Source organism: Prunus persica, chromosome G3 (genome assembly GCF_000346465.2).
Source record: "Prunus persica cultivar Lovell chromosome G3, Prunus_persica_NCBIv2, whole genome shotgun sequence".
Taxonomy (NCBI): Eukaryota; Viridiplantae; Streptophyta; class Magnoliopsida; order Rosales; family Rosaceae; genus Prunus; species Prunus persica.
Window position 1 is genome coordinate 23803657 of NC_034011.1, and position 20298 is coordinate 23823954.

General features: G+C 37.5%; 3 protein-coding genes across 4 annotated transcripts; 1 reads left to right on the plus strand and 2 right to left on the minus strand.

Moving 5' to 3' along the window:
• LOC18781676 (kanadaptin) lies at positions 74-6048 on the plus strand. The gene is made up of 12 exons (XM_020560874.1): positions 74-810; positions 904-989; positions 1164-1243; positions 1600-1655; positions 2030-2078; positions 2525-2671; positions 2847-2942; positions 3605-3718; positions 3865-3995; positions 4287-4525; positions 4622-5443; positions 5593-6048. Exons 1-12 carry the CDS (start codon positions 458-460, stop codon positions 5640-5642), a joined length of 2223 nt encoding a protein of 740 aa, XP_020416463.1. The 5' UTR covers positions 74-457; the 3' UTR covers positions 5643-6048.
• LOC18783662 (DNA-directed RNA polymerase 2, chloroplastic/mitochondrial) lies at positions 6354-15200 on the minus strand. 2 transcript variants are annotated; one of them, XM_007214856.2, is made up of 19 exons: positions 14038-15200; positions 13424-13633; positions 13194-13327; positions 13037-13103; positions 12624-12682; positions 11521-11638; positions 11287-11400; positions 10738-10869; positions 10241-10657; positions 9618-9668; positions 9389-9459; positions 9147-9231; positions 8750-8902; positions 8542-8616; positions 8358-8447; positions 8200-8247; positions 7409-7523; positions 7171-7274; positions 6354-7018 (listed from the first exon to the last, which is right to left on the minus strand). In XM_007214856.2, the coding sequence occupies exons 1-19, from the start codon at positions 14956-14958 to the stop codon at positions 6908-6910; spliced, it is 3075 nt and encodes a 1024-aa protein (XP_007214918.1). In that variant the 5' UTR covers positions 14959-15200; the 3' UTR covers positions 6354-6907. The 2 variants fall into 2 exon arrangements, 1 of the variants encoding a protein (XP_007214918.1); XR_002270839.1 differs by lacking the exons at positions 6354-7018; positions 7171-7274; positions 7409-7523 and having other exon boundaries at positions 8574-8616.
• LOC18781644 (protein ABHD17B) lies at positions 16588-20104 on the minus strand. Its single transcript, XM_020560669.1, has 6 exons — positions 19130-20104; positions 18956-18992; positions 18349-18585; positions 18194-18241; positions 17108-17553; positions 16588-16972 (listed from the first exon to the last, which is right to left on the minus strand). Exons 1-6 carry the CDS (start codon positions 19429-19431, stop codon positions 16900-16902), a joined length of 1143 nt encoding a protein of 380 aa, XP_020416258.1. The 5' UTR covers positions 19432-20104; the 3' UTR covers positions 16588-16899.

Consider the following 20298-nt stretch of genomic DNA (forward strand, 5'->3'; position numbering starts at 1 on the left):
AGTTTGAGAATTCAGCTTGAAAGATGAAGATGAAGCTCACGCCCCTGTTCCATTAAAACAACACCTTTCTCAAGCTCCAAGCAAGTATTTTTCATGGTGAAAAAAAATTCTAAATTGCAACAAAAATCACTGGTTGAGAAGACCAATAAAACCCATCAGCTGGAAACTGTAGGTCATAATTTGGTAAATTATGCTCCTTTTCTTCTTCTTCTTCTATACGGGAGACGGAAAAGAAAGCATATATCTCCATTTGCTGAGAGGGACCGCTTTGTTGAATCTGTTCTGCTAAATAACATCCAGATACGACAACGTTTTGTGCCAAAAAAATGAACCGCAGAGCGAACTCGTTTTACAAATAAGCGCCAAAATCTTAACCCGGCCCATAAGCCCGGCCCATTAAATTTGGCGGTCGACGGCTGTTAAGGCTCAACTCCTCTGCCTCTCTATCTGTAGCACAATGACGACCGCCATGGCTCCTCCACCAGACCTCGTCCCCGAAACCCTAAGCAGCGAACTGGCCGAAACATCTTCGTCTGCAATTACGATGAAGCCCCCAATGGGTCCTCCACCTGCCAAAAACCCTAGCCCTCCGCCACAATCTGAAGCTCCTATCTCCGAAGACCAACCCCAATCCAATTCATCCATTAACGATTCAACAGAAGCAGCCGAGGACAATGCCAAGCAGACCTTGAAGCCCCAATCTCAAGGCTTTGCCGTTCCCTACACGATCCCTCCCTGGAGTGCAGCTCCGTGTCACCAGTTCCAACTCGAGGTCCTCAAGGACGGCGCTATCATCAACCAATTTGATGTGTAAGCTTCTTCTTCTTATTACTTTTCCATGGAAGTTAATTTTTCACGTTATGCTATAGCGTTGTAGAAGTTGTTTCTGATTGAAAATTTCAGATATGAGAAAGGAGCTTACATGTTTGGCCGTATAGACCTCTGCGACTTTGTCCTGGAGCATCCAACCGTTTCTAGATTCCATGCTGGTAATTAAGCAATTCTTTTTCCTTTACATTTTACCTTGGTGATGTTTTCATGTATGTATGTGTACTATAATTGTATTACATTTGATTTTATTATAGATTCAACAATTCTTAGGCTTAATGCATTCTAAGAGATTTTTGCGCTAAATCTATAATGGTGACTTGAAAATTTTCCAGTCCTCCAGTTCAAGAGAAGTGGGGAGGCATATCTTTATGATCTCGGCAGTACTCATGGTACTTTCATCAACAAGAATCAGGTATTTCTATGCAGCTGATTGCTTTCCTCACATTGTTTGTATGCCTTGAAACATTGGATTGTATTGTGTTGTGTTCCATGTGCTTACTTTTTTATTCTTCTAATACATATTTAACATTAATTGTAATATCTGTCTTTCAACCTTGTTTTTGGCTTTGGTTTTTTTTTTTTTTCTTTCGGTTTAAAAATGCAAACTTGCATTGACCTGGTCCATCTTCAACCCATTTTCAAATTAGGAATTAAGTTTGTACTGTGAACAGCTGGGGTTTTTGTATACTCTCATACAAAGGCTCTTGTTGCTATAAATTGTGAGTATTTAATATTGTTCCTAACCATTTTCTCATGCCTAATAATCAGGTGAACAAAAAGGTTTACGTGGATTTATGTGTTGGTGATGTCATCCGTTTTGGGCAGTGAGTATCTTATTATCTTGATCCCAATCCATTCACTTCTTATGTTGATCCTTATTTTCCCATGTTTTATGACTTAAGAGTTCTAAATGCTAATCTATTAGGTACTTGAGTTTATTAGGTAATGAGATTTAGGCATTTGACAAAGGATAGTTACTTAGAATTATCTTAAGGAACTCATCAAGGATTAATTTACAAGTGACTGATTTTTTTACAGATGACTTATAGTTTCTTACCCTTTTCTGATTTATCAGATAGTGCTCATAGCCAACTGCCAAACCCATTGATATGGACCTAGAATGTGTCATTTGTGGAAAAATACATTTTTTTTCTTCTCTGAGACACTTCTGATTATTCTTCTTTTTGTTTTTATATAGTTCATCTCGTCTGTACATTTTCCAAGGACCATCTGAGTTGATGCCACCGGTAAGACTTTCTTATTTAAATCTGTATGTGTTATATTTCTTTTGTTCACCTGATTATGAAGAATTGTAAGAGGAGATTTTCTTGAGCTACAGGGGTTAAGACAATGAAAATGAACTAAGCACTCAGAATATGTTAGCGTTCAAAATAGTTGCATTTTCTTTCAGAAGAATCCTCAAGAATTTTCTCTACCTTCTTATCCACATGATGACACTACAGTTAATTTTGTAAAGAGTATGTTAATGGGGTCAAGTTTGGCTTTTTAAATTATTCATGTCCAGATTTTGTTCACATCAAGCATAGTCAAATGGCTCATGCAAATAAAATTGATACCACTGCTACCAGGTGTGGCTTGGGTTGCCTAAAAAAGATAGCAGCCAAGTTAGGGTTCAAAGCAGAGCATATTCTCACGGACAGGTCATGGATTATTGTGTGGTTTTATGTTGTAGGAAAAAGACTTGAAGCTTTTAAGAGTGGCCAAAATGCGTGAGGATATCCTAGATCAGGAAGCATCACTTCAACGAGCAAGACTGGAGGCTTCTCTTGCTGATGGCATCTCATGGGGCATGGAAGAGGATGCTATTGAAGAAGCTGAGGCATGTGGGATTTAATGATCACTTTCCTTTTTGAATTATGTTTTGAATAGAGATTTACCTAAACTGCATTACATATCCTTCTATTTTCTTCAAGTATGATGTTTTCTGCATGATGAATTGAAAGAAGATATTTCTATCATATATATCACTGATTTCTGTGGTTTTGGAATTTTAGGATGATGGTGAAGAAGTAACTTGGCAAACGTACAAAGGACAGCTAACAGAAAAACAGGAAAAGACGCGTGAAAAAGTACTTAAAAGATTGGAAAAGGCAAGTGATTTTAATTCTTCTTGCTTTTTTGTTAATGAAATGCTATCTCCCCTGTATGTTAGATCATTTGGTTGCCCACTGTTTATACCCTCAAGATATTCTCCCTGCTTTTAATCATTGAAATGCTATCTTCCTGCATGTGTTAGGTCTCTCTGTTGCCAATTGGTTTTACCCTCAAGATGTATAGTTAGCATCTTATTGTTTCAAGTTGTGTATATTGCTTGGTATTGGAGAAAAGCAGTTCTTAAATTGGTATTCAGAAAAGTCACAAGCACAACCAGTGTAACTGTTATGACCATATTGAAACAGTATGTGTTGATTGGTGTTTGAGGAGCACAATAATTCATGTACTTGCATTTTAATAATAGAAATAGTGCACCTATTAAAAATGGTTGAAAGTGGCTCTTGACAAAACTGACCCATTCTCATTGCTTTCCATTTTTCATGAGAATACAAAGAATAAAAGATTGGGAAACCTTTAAAGGTTGATGATAGAAAATTTTTAATGCAGACGTGTTCTCCCTTTATCTTAGACTGTTGAAATGGTTATCAATCAAATTATCCTATTAGAAACTCAACAAGTATTCTTTATAAAGGTCCTAAGCTTTATGGTAAATCTTATTTTTTCTTATATCCTTTTTATTTCATTTTTCTTCTTGTAGATTGCTCACATGAAGAAAGAGATAGATGCTATTCGTGCTAAAGACATCTCTCAAGGTGGTTTGAGTCAAGGACAACAAACTCAAATTGCTCGAAATGAACAGAGAATAGCACAGGTAAATTCTTCACAAATAGGCATATGCTGGTTCATTTCTCCTTTACACTGGTAGTTGATAAACACAAGAATTTTTGTGTCCAACTCCACGGAGGAAAGAGAGGGGAACCTTCTGGTTAACATTTTATTTGTTTAAAATTTTAACAGATTATGGAAGAACTTGAAAATTTGGAAGAGACACTAAATGAGAGTATACGAGAAAGTTTGGGTGCACGTGTTGGGAAGCTATCTTATGGTAAGAAGAAAGGAGCAACTGACGAAGAAGAAGAACTTTTGAGGTATTTTATTAATAACGAATACCTATCTGGAAGTGTTGGTACTTCTACTCTTAATGGTTGTGCAATAGAAAACTCAATTACAGCTGTGCAGAATGCTTGGACCATGTGAATTTGTTTGGATGGCTTTTAGATTTGATCAGGGTATTCTTATGATAGCAATCATGAAGTTGTGATTTCATGATTAACTGTGAATTTAGATGACTATTAGAAATGTCATGCTTTATTTGTCAGTATTATAGGATTTCTGAATTTATTTGTAGTTAATGATTGTAATGATTTGTTATTTTGCAGCGATGATGATGAATTCTATGACAGAACAAAGAAGCCTTCCAGTAAAAAGGCGGGTGAAAACCCATCTGTTGAAACCTCTGATACTCTTCTTGACAAGAGAGATGCTATCATGAAAGAAATGGAAGAAAAGAAAGAATTGCTTTCAATTGAGAAAAACAAAATGGCATCAAAAACTACAGACGAAACTGATGCTGCAGATGCACTGGACGCATACATGTCAGGGCTTTCATCTCAGCTTGGTGAGTGTTTTGTGCTACTACCACTTATTGTTGATAATTGGTTATAGGTGAGTGTTTTATGCTTTCACTTATTGTTGTTGCTTTCCTTCTTGTTAGTGCTTAATAAAACTGAGGAACTCCAAAAGGAACTATCAGCTCTTCAGTCTGAATTGGACAGGATAATCTTTCTTTTGAAGATTGCTGACCCATCTGGAGAAGCTGCGAAGAAAAGGGATTCAAAAGTGGAAGAGGTGCAAGAGTCAAAACCTAACAAATCTGAAACTCCTGCTCCTGCCATAAAAAAGCAACCTCCAATGGAACCAGAGGAAAGCAGCCAACCTGGAAAACCAGCAAATGACTCTATACTGAAAGAGGGAACTACAGAGGTTAGCATTAAATCGAGCACGGAGCTGGCAGCTAGCGAGATTGTAACTGATGCAACAGAAGGAAAAAACGTTGTGTATACTGTTGTAAAGCCACAGTGGCTTGGGGCTGTTGAGGACATAAAAATGGAGAAGGGTCATCAAGAGGCAGCACCTTCAAATCAGGACGAGGCTGGTGAATTCGTTGACTACAAAGACAGGAAGAAAATTTTGGAGAATGTCAGTGATGCTAAAGTTAACATGGAATCTGGGATTGAAAATGCTGCTCCTGGTTTGATTATACGGAAGCGGAAACAAGTTCATGAGTCTAAAGGTAATGATAGTGATTCTCGTCAACAGCCGGCATCCTCCACGGGAGCTGAATTCTTGGCAGAGGATGCTGTGGCACTGTTGTTAAAACATAAAAGAGGCTATTATGCACCAGATGATGAGACCCAAGATGTTAAAGAAGGGAAACAATTGAGCAAGGATAAGAAGAAGCCTAAACGAGTTCTCGGTCCCGAGAAACCTTCATTTCTTGATACTAATTCTGATGAAACATGGGTGCCTCCTGAAGGTAAAGCTATTTTGCTTTCCTGTTCTGTGTTATTACCTTCTTTACTCGCTTTTGCAAGGTGGGGAGGACAAGAGTACTGATTGCTGATTTGTTTTGTCTTTTTGAAAAACCTCATTTCGTGTTGGTGCTTATCTTTATGTTTCGTGCAGGACAATCCGGCGATGGACGAACTTCCTTGAACAGTCACTATGGCTACTAGATCCGAATGCCTTCATGGTCACCAAGAAGTGACAGTTTATCGCTTGAACCAACGTTTATGCGCCTAAAATGTCATCCATGGAGCAACAACTGGGAAACGCACTGATGGAGTTGTTTGGTAGCTCTCATATTTTGTAATCAGGTTGAAAGTTGAGGCTGGATTACGATCATGAAAAAGCAGTTTAGGGACTGATTGTACAGAGATATGGAGACACAAACAGATCTCTGAATCACTGTTGCAAACCCAAATGTAAAACCTAGTCCGATAATGTACCTTCATACTTCCAAGTTTCAACTATTGCTTGTATCACTATCAGATGGAAAACAACAAGAAAGAGATTAAGCTTCCAAGTTCTCTAACAAGGTTTGATAATATAATGCCAAGAAGTACAATATATTTATGTATATATTTTCATTTCCGGTTGTTTTTATATACATCGTCAGATCATCATATAATATTTGATCGTACGATTGTGAATCCTAATCATCCATCTATGGTAATCGGGTGAAGAAAATTAACAATGAAAAGTCGAGCAAAATTGGCACGTGCGCCGTACTGAAAAGGACCAATGGGCAAAATATGCCTGTTTATATTAGCAAATGAAGCAATCATATAAATCATTTTTTAATATAGAGATTTATTAAATTATTCATGATTTCTTTCATAAAAAATTAAAATAAAATTTCTTTCATGATTTCAAGTTTAAATTTACTCGTATAACAGGCCCTTTCATTCATAGTCAAATTGTATTTTGATTAAATGTGAACGAATTGATTCCCAATTATTTACAAATCTGTTTAACCAAATTTGTCGCTCAAATTTACAAGAAAAGAATAAAGACATCAACATAAAACTGGGCCATGTAAGACTAGATATTGCTTGAATCAGCCACAAAGCTTTTGCATACTTCACAGGAATATACACCATGTATTCTTATAAAGCATTATAACATCTTTGTTTCTCAGCTTCCTCTTCAGAAGAAGCTTGTTCCATGAACCAGCCTTGGATTAGCTTCGACTGCATATACGTGCATACGGGTATTCAGAAACTCTCAAGTTAATGGTTGGCTGTACACGGGTGGCGTATGTGCACTGACATCTGAATGAAGAACCCTTTCCAGATATATACAGCCATAATGCAGCGAGTCTCTGCCTGGGTTGTTCGAGCAGGCAGCTTCCATCTTGGCATGCTCATAGATATCAGCAGTGTGTGAACATCAGAGGCAGAACAGATGCAGTTTCAAATGAAAGATAACTCTCCATCTATTAGTTAAAGAAATACGGCGACTCTAAGACATCCCTTAAGTCAAAGTCACCCCGTTCAGGCAAGGGGGGGAACGTTAATGCGGGAAAGGACTGCTGAAAGCTCTCCAATAACTGGACACAAAACAGATGATGTAGATCACTAAGACAATACCATAAAATAAAATTGTTTGTCAAAGAATGCAGTTGTGATGCTTCATGATGGCGTAAACATTTCTTTTCAATTTAAACTTGAAAGGAGCATTTCAGAAGAGAAGATACTGTACATTCTCTAGTATTGGAGTCTCATACAGCTGGACAAACTTTTCACGAAGTATCTTGTTCATTTCATCCACGTCACACGCATGTGTCCAATATGAGTCATGAACTCCTGTAATCATATGTTATTACATAGCTATTGTAAGTGTCTACGTGTGCCTGAGAGAGAGAGAGAGAGAGAGAGAGAGAGAGAGAGAGAGAGAGAGAGAGAGGCAACTAATTACAATGGAGTGCACAAGAACAGACCTGCAAAGCTTAAGCCTGCCTTTTTACAGGCAATCGCAGTCATCATCATATGAGAACTGTCTAGAGAATGAACAAAATTTGGTGGGAAAGCCGTCCTCTGCCTCTTGACCATGACCTATCATAAACAAAATTTAGTTTAAAGATTTGAGGCTCGGAAACTTAAAATATGTAAAACAATGCTCATTTGGTGATTTCTTTTTTCTTTTAGCCTTTATTGCCATAACGATGTGGTTAGTTAAACTTGTCAAAAATAAAACAATCAGGCATGAGGCAACCCAAAGATGGCATGGTTTTTTTTGTTCCTTTCTTTTTCTAAATACAAAAAGACTGATCCAACTTAACTACCATGATTCCAATGATGATACGAAAACTACTAAGGGAAGGGCTTCATAATGAATCAACCATTTCACTACCATAGTTCTGTGGAAGAAGTTTTTGCACAAATATTAATCTGAAGGATTAACCAGTGAGAAGAGAGAGGAAAAAGTCCTCTGCTGCCACTTCCTGGGGCAGGAGGTGGAGAATTGCATAGTGCAGGTGCAGAAATTTCAAATATTCCTTATCCAATTGTACAAAAGAAGAAAATATAAGTAAAAAACACATGGTCGGTGTTCCACATATGAAATGATATAAGACAATGCTTTGCTAGCAAAATCCTTTCAGTCTTAAAAACTAGAAAAATCTGGATATCTCAACTAATGCGATTATGAGTGACATGAGTGTGAGCTTGAAAATAACACTAAATGGCAGGACTAACAAGATAGAATTACCAACGATGATAACTTCAGTACCTTTTCTGTTTCTCGCTGTAACGTCAAAACTTGAAGGGAAGTTTTAATCTGCAACAAATTTAACCATGAGTTAATGATTGATTTAAACATTTAGTAACTATGAATACAATACGAATATTGACAACCCTTGTCGACTTAGCAGAATTTGTAATACTCACAAGATGCCTTCCGAATTTACGGTAAGGTTGCACAACTGGAAGTCCAAGCGGAGTTGTCCACCGTACCGGTTGGTTTTCAGATGCAATTATCTGCAAATCAAGAAAAACAAATATCAAAAAGTCAGGAAAACATTGGCACAGAGAGAGAAAAACAAAAAACAAAAAAGAGGAATCTGCTACAAACTTTTGCACATTCGCCAAGCCAGCTCATGATACCTCGTGCAGCTTCAAACATCTCTCCTAAAGCAGTTAAGGTGATCTGCCAATTATATACAGAATCTTGTCATACAAAGATAAAATCCACATGTACACATGCTCACGTGCATATGAGAAATTATTTCTAATTACATGGGGAAGAAAAAGACACCCTCACAATATGAACTTTCTATTACCTTTGCAGCATAACAAGCACAACCAAAGATCTCTGCATCATCTGAAATGGAACCACGTTCCTTCAACCTCCTCTTGATTTGATCCCGAGCACCAATGTAAGTGACACCATATACTGATGTCATCACAGTCTGCTTCACCAATTTCCTATCCACCTAAATTATGGCCAGCCATCAGGGTCAACCATCAGTTGCACGATATAAGCAGGTAGTCAAAGAAATGCCAGTTCACACAAAGCAATCGGATGAGAACCACATATTTTCTGATATATCAGTAACCAGCACATGTTTTGTTATGGAATTTGAATGATATTAAGTTATTAACTCCAATATCAGGTTATCCGCTTTGTTTTAGTAACATATGCATCAAAAGAATGAACTTAACAGTTGTAAAATCAACCTGATTAATTAATAATTTTGCACGCAACGCCTCTGGAAAAACTACAGGATCCTTCTGTGCATCTCTTCTCATGATTTCCAGTACCCTGCACCGTGAATTTGATACTTAATTATCATAATATTACTTACTCATGACATGATGACAGCTTCCATGGAAATTGAGACAAATAAAACTCGTGTAAATGATGGGGTTCTATACCCATCATGTGATGGAAACCTATGCCTTTGTCATAAACCGCTTACCTAACAGCTATTCCTGAGTAAACATCTGCAGGCTTCTCTCCTGTAACCAGATTCACAGAAGCTGCTCCCAACTGAATGGAAACTTTCCAATGAGACAATATATATGAAACAAATGCGTGCAATTTCTGCTATACCATAGGTAGACAAGGGAGGGAAGGAGGGAGAGGGTGTGGGAAAAAGGTGAACCATGTATGACCTACCATAAAATAAAATTGAAAGTAAGAAATACCTTGTCTCTTCCAAGGGCAGCATAGTGTTGTAGACCATTGCACGAGCCATCCTAGAGAACATCAGTTAAAAGCAAGAAATGTAAACATAATATGGTTTAATGAATAATGAGAGGGCAGGCGCAATTTATATTAAAAAGAGCTATTGCTTAAGCAAACAGTCCCTCATTTGAAAAACACAAAATCACCTGATAAGTTCCCAATAGGCTACCATACTAGATAATTCCAGTATCCAATACTTAACTAATGGAAACAAAGCCATCTAAACCTACTTCTTGGGTTGTTTCAACATAGACCTCAAGGAAGGAGGTTACGAGTATAAGAAACAAATCCCCTCAGGATTCCCCTACCCCACCCAAAAAAAGAAGAATCCAAAAGGTATGTATGCATGTGTGAACAGTAAACTGCAGAAAAGATCTATGCCTTACACAAAGCATAGATCTCTGCTAGCTTCCTTTACACAAGGCAGTGCACACATTTATACTTTTCCAGTTTAATTCTGTTATAACTTTTAACACAAGAAAAATACATAGAACACAGAATCCCCTTCAAAAATGCCCGAAACCACGTAATTTAAACATCCAAAACTAATTGATTACTTGTGGGACTCCCTTTGTGAAAGTACCTGATGTACAGGAATATGTGAAATAAAAGTCTCTGGAGAAGAGCTTCTCAAAGCTTCAGCAAGGTTAATGCACACAGCCAAGCATTGAAATGGATCTTCTGCCTTCAACCACCAGCGCCTTCCTTCTAGTGGTTTGTCCACAGAATCAAATATATCATCCAAGTGATTCTCAGTAAATGCTATTCGACCCTCAAGAGATAATTTGTCCACACCACCAGCATATAGATTTGCCAAGTGTATCTTCAACCAACTTAAGCCTGACTTTCCAAGGGGGCGTCCCTCTTGAAACTCCAAAATACCCCGGCATACATCTGAACCGAGATGATTCAAGTATGGGTGCATAGGATATGCACGGCCCCGAAAGTCAAGATTGTGCGGATAGTAAAAACCTTCTTCATCCTTCATTTTCCGTGCTACCTGCTCCTCCGTAAAATAAGTTTCACATATTCTAAGTATGTTATGATTAATGAATTCACAGAAAGTGAAATAAATCTTACAGCTAGTTTAAGTTCTGTGTCACAACGCTGTGAATGCCTCTCCATGTTCTCTTTCTTCACAGACTTCACCTTCCATTTCCATTTCTTAAGCAGTGTTTCATCTTCAGTATCTGGTTCCTCTGGTAAAGGAACCTGAAATATGGAAATATCAAGAAAACAAGCTTCAAATCAATTTCAATGAATTAAAATTTCCTGAGATAGCACAAGATTAATATCAATAATTTGGAAGTAAAATGAAGGAGTGTGCAAAAGAAATTCAAAAACTGATTAAACCACCAGTTTGGTTTTTTTTTTTTTTTTTTTTTTTTTTTGGGGTCTGATCCAACCGATTAACATTGGTACTGTTTGGATTTTGTCAAGTATGTTAAAGGTTAACCAACCAACCTCTAATATGTCCTTCTCTTTTTCTTTTGGGTGGGTGGGGGGAGAGATTGGAGTACTATAAATTAGAAAATAATTATGAAGGCAAGTACATTACTTTTATAGGAAAGGCATGCACATTAACTGGAAATATTTCAAAGAAAAGAAAAATATGACTGATAAACTCACATCATTACGGTCCACCAAATCAGCGAGATGGCCTCCGCTAGCCCATATTCTATCTACAACACTAAGTACCCTCTTATTAACTCTCCATCTGGTATTCCCAAGAGCGTCCAGGGCCTGGCCAGGAGATACACAAAATTTACACATATGAGAATCAGCACAGAAGGCACCACACTCTTCATGTTGGTCGAGTTCAATAAAAGTTTTCATGAGGACAAAATTTCTATGTATATAAACCTTAAAAACTGGTTCCAGTTGCTCCCTTGGGGTCCTCTTAATTGCTTCACGCTGCTGTCTCGCTCCATGAATGCGCATGACATAGGATGGTAGGAAAAAGTACCCTCCTTTGTCATAACTGCAAAAATACCCAAAATAAGGGGAGTTAGATGAATTTACAAAAACACAAAAGAGGATAAAAACAGGCTAACATCTCAAAAATGTAAATCAGAAATTATGTCTCATAAAGATCTAAACAACAGTAGGAAACCTAAAAATGGGTTTTTTTTTTTAATCATTGGTCCTGACTGGTTAGCCAACCAAACAGAACTCTGATGAAGTTGAATTCCCATTCTCTATGTCCAGATGCACTAAGAAAGTTGAATCATGCCACCTTTAAAGTTTGAATTTATTGGAGTCACCCTACTCTATTTCTATATCAAATCCTATTGTCCATCTACATCTCAAATCCACAATAATAAAAGTTCTCTCCAGAAAAAAAGTGAGGGTAAAATGGTGGAAACTTTTCATGAAAAAGGTATTTGTGAATAGTTTAGTGGATGAAAATAGAAACATCTCTCCCCATGCTAGTTTGAAAATAATTAAGATAACCTGAACTTTAACATCTACGATGGTGAAAGCACTTGATTCATTAAGCTCATTCTTCTATAATGTTGGATTTGTTAGCAGCTCTTAAGTGAGATTATAATTTTTTATCTAGTGAGCATGTTCTATTGTACATCCTTTTGAGTTGTAATTTCTTGTTTTACTTGTTCTTTCCACATAGTGGATACCTTATCCGCTCTTTGTATGCAGCTTTCCTACTTTAATAAAAACTATGTTTCTTTTCCAGAAGGGAAAAAAAAAAGAAAAGGAACTGCAGATTTAGTTTCTTACTTGTATCTTGTATCTGATGATCTTAGCAAGAAGGGAGGGAAGGCTAGTGGGGACGATACTGAGGAAATATTAGAATAACTTCTACACATCCCATCCCATCCATTACCAATTTTCTAAATTTACGAAGCCTCAATCTGATCATATATGATCTTCGAATAAAAGATTTTAAAAAATGAACAATTATAAAATAGGGCAAAACTGGTAAAACAGAACTGATTTTTCCATACCCAGTCCAGTTCAATGGTGGTACCAACATCGGCATATAAGGAATCACCATGTGCCTTGCCTGTTTAAACAGTAACAATTATTAATATATCATGCACTAAAGAAGGAAATAAAATTCCTGCAAGAATTTCTTGACGTGTGTCCTTTGGCAGGAAATGAGAAACCTTATACACAAGTAGTTTAGCCAACACTGCATCACCTGCCAGGGACAAGTGAACAATGCTCTACAGACGATGTTATTAGCCTTGAATCAATTTCAATACTATCAAACTATCTTATCTATATAACATTCCTAGATCGTGAAAAGAAGAAACTATTAAATTTAAATATATATAGTTGCATAGTTCCAAGTGTCAACAGAAAACTTCAATTGTTTCAAGAATAACAGAACGGAAAAAGGATCAGATTTGCTTACTGTTTTCTCAAGGCCTTTGAGAACAAGAGGGTCACATTCAATAACCCCATATCTTCTGCTGGCATTCCTGTTGAGAGAAAATTCCACATCATTATTCAAAATTATCCGGAGGGAAGGGGGAGGTATAGAGTTATCAATAGGACAGACTAATAAATACTTTGCATCTTTCGCAACAGTCCTAAATGTGTGTACAAATGCAGGTCGTATATCCGGTGGACCATCTGCTAACTGGTCAGCTGGAGGCTGTATAAAAGCTGTTTGAGTCAACAATTCAATCAAACGACTGCCGACCTAAAAATGTACAAAGGGAAAAAAGCACCCCTTTAGAATGCATGTGAATAAAATGCTGATAACGTTTTACCAGTAAAAGAAATAATCCATGCAAACCTTAGCCCTGGCTTCCAGGCTCCATGATTTTGAAGCATCATGTTTGCTCACTATCCCTCTCACTGCTTTCAGTTTTTGTTTTTTCATCAAATTAGTGACTTTTTTATTCAACTTCTCTCGTTCCTTCTTTGCAGCATCAGACTCCCCATTTTCCTGATCTTTGTCAACCTTTTTCTTTCTCGTCATTTCCAAGAACTTGTGTATTCTAACCTGATGCATTGAAGCAGTGACACATCAGTGCTCATCTAGGAGAGATGGGCGGGATGACACTGTGTAGAGTAAGAAAACCAAGCCTTAGGAATACTGCTTTACTTAGTCCAGCTAGAGAACAATAAGAAACAAAGAGCAATGCACTAAGGTTTAGAGTTTTAGAACGTGCCTCAAGCCAACGTCCACACAAACTTGACATGCTTTGAAACAAAGGCAAAAAAAGGAATTTCACTACGGCATCACCATTAAATGGATTCCAGCAAAGACAAATTAAACTAAACGGATAAATAAATAAGTAAATGACCGCAATTCTACTCATGAATGGAAGAGCATGGACTATTAACCAAGTAGATGAAACCGAATCAAAATGTCCATGAAGAATATGAGTAAAGCAAAGTTCAAACCTCCTGCTCAATGGCTTCACCTATCGTGCAAGCAGCCGCTACCACCCTGCAAGTTCCATGTTCGCCTCCAGTCATCAGCAATCCCATCAACTTATGCATTGTAATAACTGACATCATATCAGCTGGTAACTGATCAATATACGGTGCGTAAGCTGTCTTATTCTTTCCTTTCCGACACAGGTCCTGCTCTTTGTCAATGGCATTGCGCAAAGGCTCAAACCAACCAAGAAACAAAGACTTCATGTATGGCAAATTGGGTGCTAACTTCTGCTCACACATGTCCATCATAAGCTCCCTGTACTCCTTGGCCGCCCGTTCCCATGCTTCAGTTTCAATCTTTATCTGTCTTCTCTTAAGCATGTGGTACTTCCCTTGCCCCATTCCTCTCGCTCTATTCTGCCTAGTCCGCTGCTTATATTGGGCCTCCCTCTTCTCCTCTATACTCATTTGTTGCAATAATTCTTGAACTTCATCAACAACAGACACTTCTTCCTCAACATCAGTGGAAGATACAGCCTCAGCTACGCTCGCATACCCTTTGGGACAAAACCCATTAAACCAAATTGGATTCCTCACAGACCAGAAACTGGGCTTACACATACAATCCTCAGGTGAAGAAATAGCACCTTTCCCGCGAAAACCCACCTCAGAAAACCTCAAGCTTGAGCAAGAACTCAGCTCAAAAGGCTTGAAATTTCCCGGGAAAACCGATTCCTGGCAAATACCCAGAAGGCTATAAGCTCGTGAAAAAGACTGCGAATTGATGTGAAACCTCTGCTTCCTAGAAATGGCTTGCTTAGCAAAATTTCTCCACACAGTTGTTGATATCATTGATGGGTTTTTGTGGAAAATTAAGGGGCTATGAAATGTAAAATTCTTGCTGATATTTGCAGGGGACAGTGGGGTTTGGCTTCTGGACATCAAATTAAAATCAAATTTTTTTGGAGTAAATTAATTGATGAAACTGGGATCAGAGGAAATGGGTCGATGAATGAATTTGCAGAAACAATGGAATTCATAGAGACTGAGAAAGGGGGGTAGTAACCAGTAAGCTAGCAGCCGCCTTAAGCCCTTAACCCTTTCTTAAACCCTGTCTTTGATATTTTATTGATCGAACGCAAAGCCTCGCACTTCGGATTTTTGCTTGCCTTGGTGACTGACGGAGTCTTAGGGATTTGGCTGGGGTTTCTACAATATTTTAAATCTTTGCACCCTATATGTAATTTGACGATTGATGATGTGTCGGTTTTTGTTTTTTTTTTAATTTTTTTTTTTTGAGATGATGTCGACTAATTAAAACTTCGTCCATGATTAAATTAATAGAGAAATGGACTTGTACATTTTCAGATAGGGAAGAGAATCAAAGGCTTACTTTTTGTTGTAATTTTTTGGGAAAGGCCCATCTACTTCTTATTTTCTGGATATAAATTCAACCATTTTTTAAATGTTTATAAAAATTCAAATTTGAAATGTGCTATTATGTAAGATAATATTTGTTCTAATAATAATTTACTTATTATCTTTTATTGATAATAGGTAAATTACTTTTATAAATTATTAGGTACATTATTTTCAAAATACGTTAAAAGTTGGGTATATTATTTAATAAATAAATAAATTCATACTAAGTAAATTATTTTTTGATGTGACACTCACAATGTCATGTAATATTGCTAAATTACTTATGTTGTAACACGTGTACGAATTTATTAATTTTATACACAAAGTCTATGACACATAAACATTGTCATTTGCTCACATTTTAGTACTTTAATTCATAACGCCACATGATAATGTGATAATAACACCCTAAGGGCTAGTTTGGCATTACTGTGCTGTGAAAATAATCGCTTCCAAATTTGCTGTGAGAAAAATCAGTTGTAAGAGAAAACAATTTGGCGTTTGGTAAACTTTTTTTTTAAAAATGTTGTTGGTACTGATTCAAGCATAATCAGAAAATAATTCTCGTATAATCATTAAACCCAGCACCTCTTCGAAACTAATTTCTAGCATAATCTGAAAATGAAAGCACATCATTAGTTGATTTCCCTTATAACTTTCTCTCACAGCAATTTTGAACAATAAGTGATTTTCTCATAGTTTACCAAACGGACTGGGCTTTCCAAAATTTAAAAAAAAATCACTTATCACTCCAAATAAGCAATGTCAAACGGGCACTAAGTCTATGATTTAAGTTCGAGAGACACCATATTCCAAATTTACAATGGTTCTTTTTTGTCACTATAATAGGGTTTCTGACCACTAACGAAAATGATGGTAAGAGCATGCTCACGGGCTCAAAGCAAGACGTGAAGAAGTTAGTGCTAAATCCTGGCTTCAATTTACAACAATATGACATTTTAGAGTATCGGCAAAAATCATTGATCTCAAATTGAGCCAAAATTCTTGTACTAACTTTTGCCTGTCATTTCTTGTCATATTTTCATATTACTACATCGAAAGTGAAAAGTATTCGTAGCATTCTGGGGTTTGACAAGTCTAACAAAGAGCAATCAGAAAATTTGGCATATCCATGAGAGAGAGAGTGAGTGAGAGAAAGAGGGGCTAGATTTATTAAGTTGGAGAATTAACTGAGATACATAATTTGCCTGGTCTAATAAACTTCCTATTTTTTCCTCTAAGAAAGAGAAACAATGACATTTATCCTATCATTCAAGCCCCCATCCATGATGAGTACATCTTTCTTGACGTATACAATACTTGAATTCTCAATGCAGATGCTACATAGTTGGTTCTCATCCTCTAGAGACTTTTATCCTATCACCAACGACCCAATTAACCAATCAAATAAATAGAAGCGGGGTAGAATACAGATTCAATTTGTGAACTGATCTCGTCTCTTCATGCACTAGTAGCTGTGGGCTTAAAACAATCAATATTGCACAATCCGACTGATCTGAACATCTCTCCAAAGCTGCCACCAAGGTTAAATTTCAACAATCAGAACAACCAGAGTTGTATGTGTCTGTGCTACATTGTGGATGATTGAACTTTGAACAACAAAGCAAGTATGGATAGAAAAGAAAAAAATAGTTAATGAATAGCTAACCGGTCAATGCTATTTCGTGCTTTCTCTGGCTGATCCATGCTATTACTTGCTTTTTCTGGGTGATCCGTACTCTTTCTTGATCTCTCTCTCTTATCAGTGCTGGCCCTTGACTTCTCTCTGTGATCTGTGCTTAGCCTAGGGTTTTCTCTATGGTCGGTACTTGGTCTAGAATGCTCTTGTTGATCTGTAGTGGAACAAGATTTCTCCCTAGTGTCAGTGCTTCTCCGTGGATTTTCTGGTTGATCCGTAATTGGCCCAAATCCATTTCTAAGATGTGGATATTTCTCAACAGCTGATACAAACTTCTTGACATGCTTTATGTATTGTGGGTAGAGCTCCAAGTCACAATGATTCCCTCCTTTTATCCATAATGGCTCATACTTCTCCTTACAATGTTCCCAAAGCTGCTTGCCATGGGACCAATCCACAACATCATCAGCCGTCCCCTGCACAGAACAAAACAACCTGGAAAATAAGCATGCTTCTGAAAACTAAGCCATACATTTAATGATACCATAAGACAATCATTGCACTCTATATGCTATGCAATCGGAGTAATCAACAAGTACACTGGCAATTGGAAAAGAAAGACAGCCGAGGCATGTGTGTTTGACACCAAAAGAGCATCCCTTTTTCAGACCTTACCTTTAATGTGGATGAAATGAGAAAGAAAAAAAATTTTAAAAATAGTTTTTTAATTTCATACCAAAATAAATCTCATGCCTTCTTTTAAGGAAAAAAAGAGGCAAAAGCCATCATCCTGCGTAAGATCATTTACAGCCCATATGGTGCTTCATGTCCACATTCACTTATTTTCTGGAGAACTTAGTACCAAATGGCACAATGAGTTTAAAAAATATATCTATCCTAGTATCCAATTAGACGCATTAAATGGCTGTTCAAACTTGTTAACAAGCAGCAGACATGAAATGTTAGTGCATCAGTGCACACATAAGTCCAATTTGCTATGCCATCAATGTACATTATTAGCTTGCCATGTTTTTTGAAAAGAATAACTTGCCACATTTAGATTCACAAAATTCTAGGGAAATAGAGCATACAATTTAAAGAACAAGAGGTACTCACATGAATCACCAGAACAGGACAACTGACCAAGGGTATTTTGTCAATGTTCTGCACCATGAATAGGCCAAACTCTCATTAGCATGCATTCACTTCAAATATTATGAGAAAATTGAACCAAATCGTCTAAAACTGAGCAATCAATAAAGATTAAAAACCTTATAAATGTCAAACCAGTATGTCCGCTTCACCGGATACATGACACGAAGACCAGACATGATCGGACTGTGAAGAACCACCGCCCTCAATCTTGGTAACCGGGTTGCTAGATCTAGAGTGGGCCCACTACCAACTGATTGCCCATATAAGATAACATCTTCCTCCTTCGCACCGTACCTCTCCACAAGGCATCTATATGCAGCTTCTATGTCTGCATAAGTGTTTTGCTCACTTGGCTGTCCATAAAGGAAAAGATATATATCTCATTTTGAACATTCTCCTAAGCAAATTATAGCTAAGACTTGTTTGCATTTATCAAATGCTCAATTTGGTCTGTAGGAAAGAAGAAATGTGTCTAATTAAAAAACGAATTAAGCAGGATGAAAAACTCAACAAAGGGGGTGCATCAGGCGTTTTAAGTGTCTTTAACCCCAAGTAACAAAACCAAATTGAAGTTTCATTTCCTCTGACAAAAGAAACCCTACTGAAATCAAATATAGAGAATTGTAACGATAAAATTAACATTTTCCAGTTTCGCTTCCCCTCCTCTATGGAGCTACGTTTTCTGGGCATCCAAACAAATTAATACAAATCCAAATCCCATACCTTCCCAGTAGATTGTCCGTACCCCGAATAGTCATACCTACAAAACACGCACAGAGCCCCATAAGTTCAAAACTTTTCAAAGTACACACATATATTTATGCAAAAATAGAAACACACACACACTACTAAGCTATATATAATTAAACAGTGAAATCATAGATGCACTTGACTGACCCCAACAAGTTGACTCGGAGATGAAGACTGAGCTCGCTGAACAACTCGTACATCTGACCCAGATCAGCTGCGTTCCCGTGCGAGTGTAAAACTGTGAGCTTCGCCGACGGATTCCTTATGTACACCGCCACGACGTCGTTCCCTCTCTTGGTCTTCAGCTTCAAAACGTCCACGTTTTCCCTGGTCCCTACCCCAGTCATCTTCAGCTTCCCACTCTCCTCCTCCTTCTCCAGTCCGTACGACGGCGGGTTCGGTGGGAAAAACGCGAACTTGGCTGCCATTGACGACGTGACTGCTCCCATCTCAAGCCCGCCCAACCCCACTCCCCCCAATAATAAATTATATAAACAAACGGAACTTTAATTTAAATTAAACGAATCCAGTCGTGGAAGAACTTGATTAAAGCTCATTTGAATCCGGGTGGATTGTTCCCGAAAACGTCAAAATCTGGATAATAATTTGGTGACTGGTTAGTGAGAAAGTGATTGGTTAGTAAGAAAGTGAGAGAGAAAATGAGATTCTAGGGTTTGAAATCACCGTAAGGGGGAAGTAAAGAGGGTTTTTGAGCTGTGACAGAGAAAGAACGGAGGATATTCCGGCGTGGAAATGGAGGGCACCACGTGTGAAATGATTAAAGTTTAAGAGGGGGTTGTGGTCCGGTGATGGTGATATGAGAGAAAAGTAACTGCAAGCGCTATTCTGCCCCGCCACGTGTCCTCTCGGGGCAGCCGTGGTCCACTGATCCTTTGAAGGGCCAGATTGGCAACATAATCTTCTTCTTTTTCTTGTTTTTTTTGGTTTTTTATGTCTTGGGAATTAGTATAAAAATGTTTTTATTTCTTTTCCTTTTTGTTTGGGTTCTGTTGTAATGGCTGGAAAATGGTTGTGACTTATGTCTTTGGACAGGTCCGTCAAAAACACCAAAACAAGAGCTGTTTTTTTGTGTATTTTGTGTGTGTTTCTTTTCTCACATGCCCTAGTCAAATTAGGCGTTTTAGAGAAAAATTTGCGTAAGTTGTTTGTTTACGTGAATTATTAACAGTTGTCGGTTATTTATGCATTATGTTCGATCTACGGTTAACGTTAATTTCTCTTTGACCTATAATTAGATCCCAAATCTTCTAGATTTTGTAGCTTGAAATAAATTTTGTGGTTAGGGCTCATCTTGT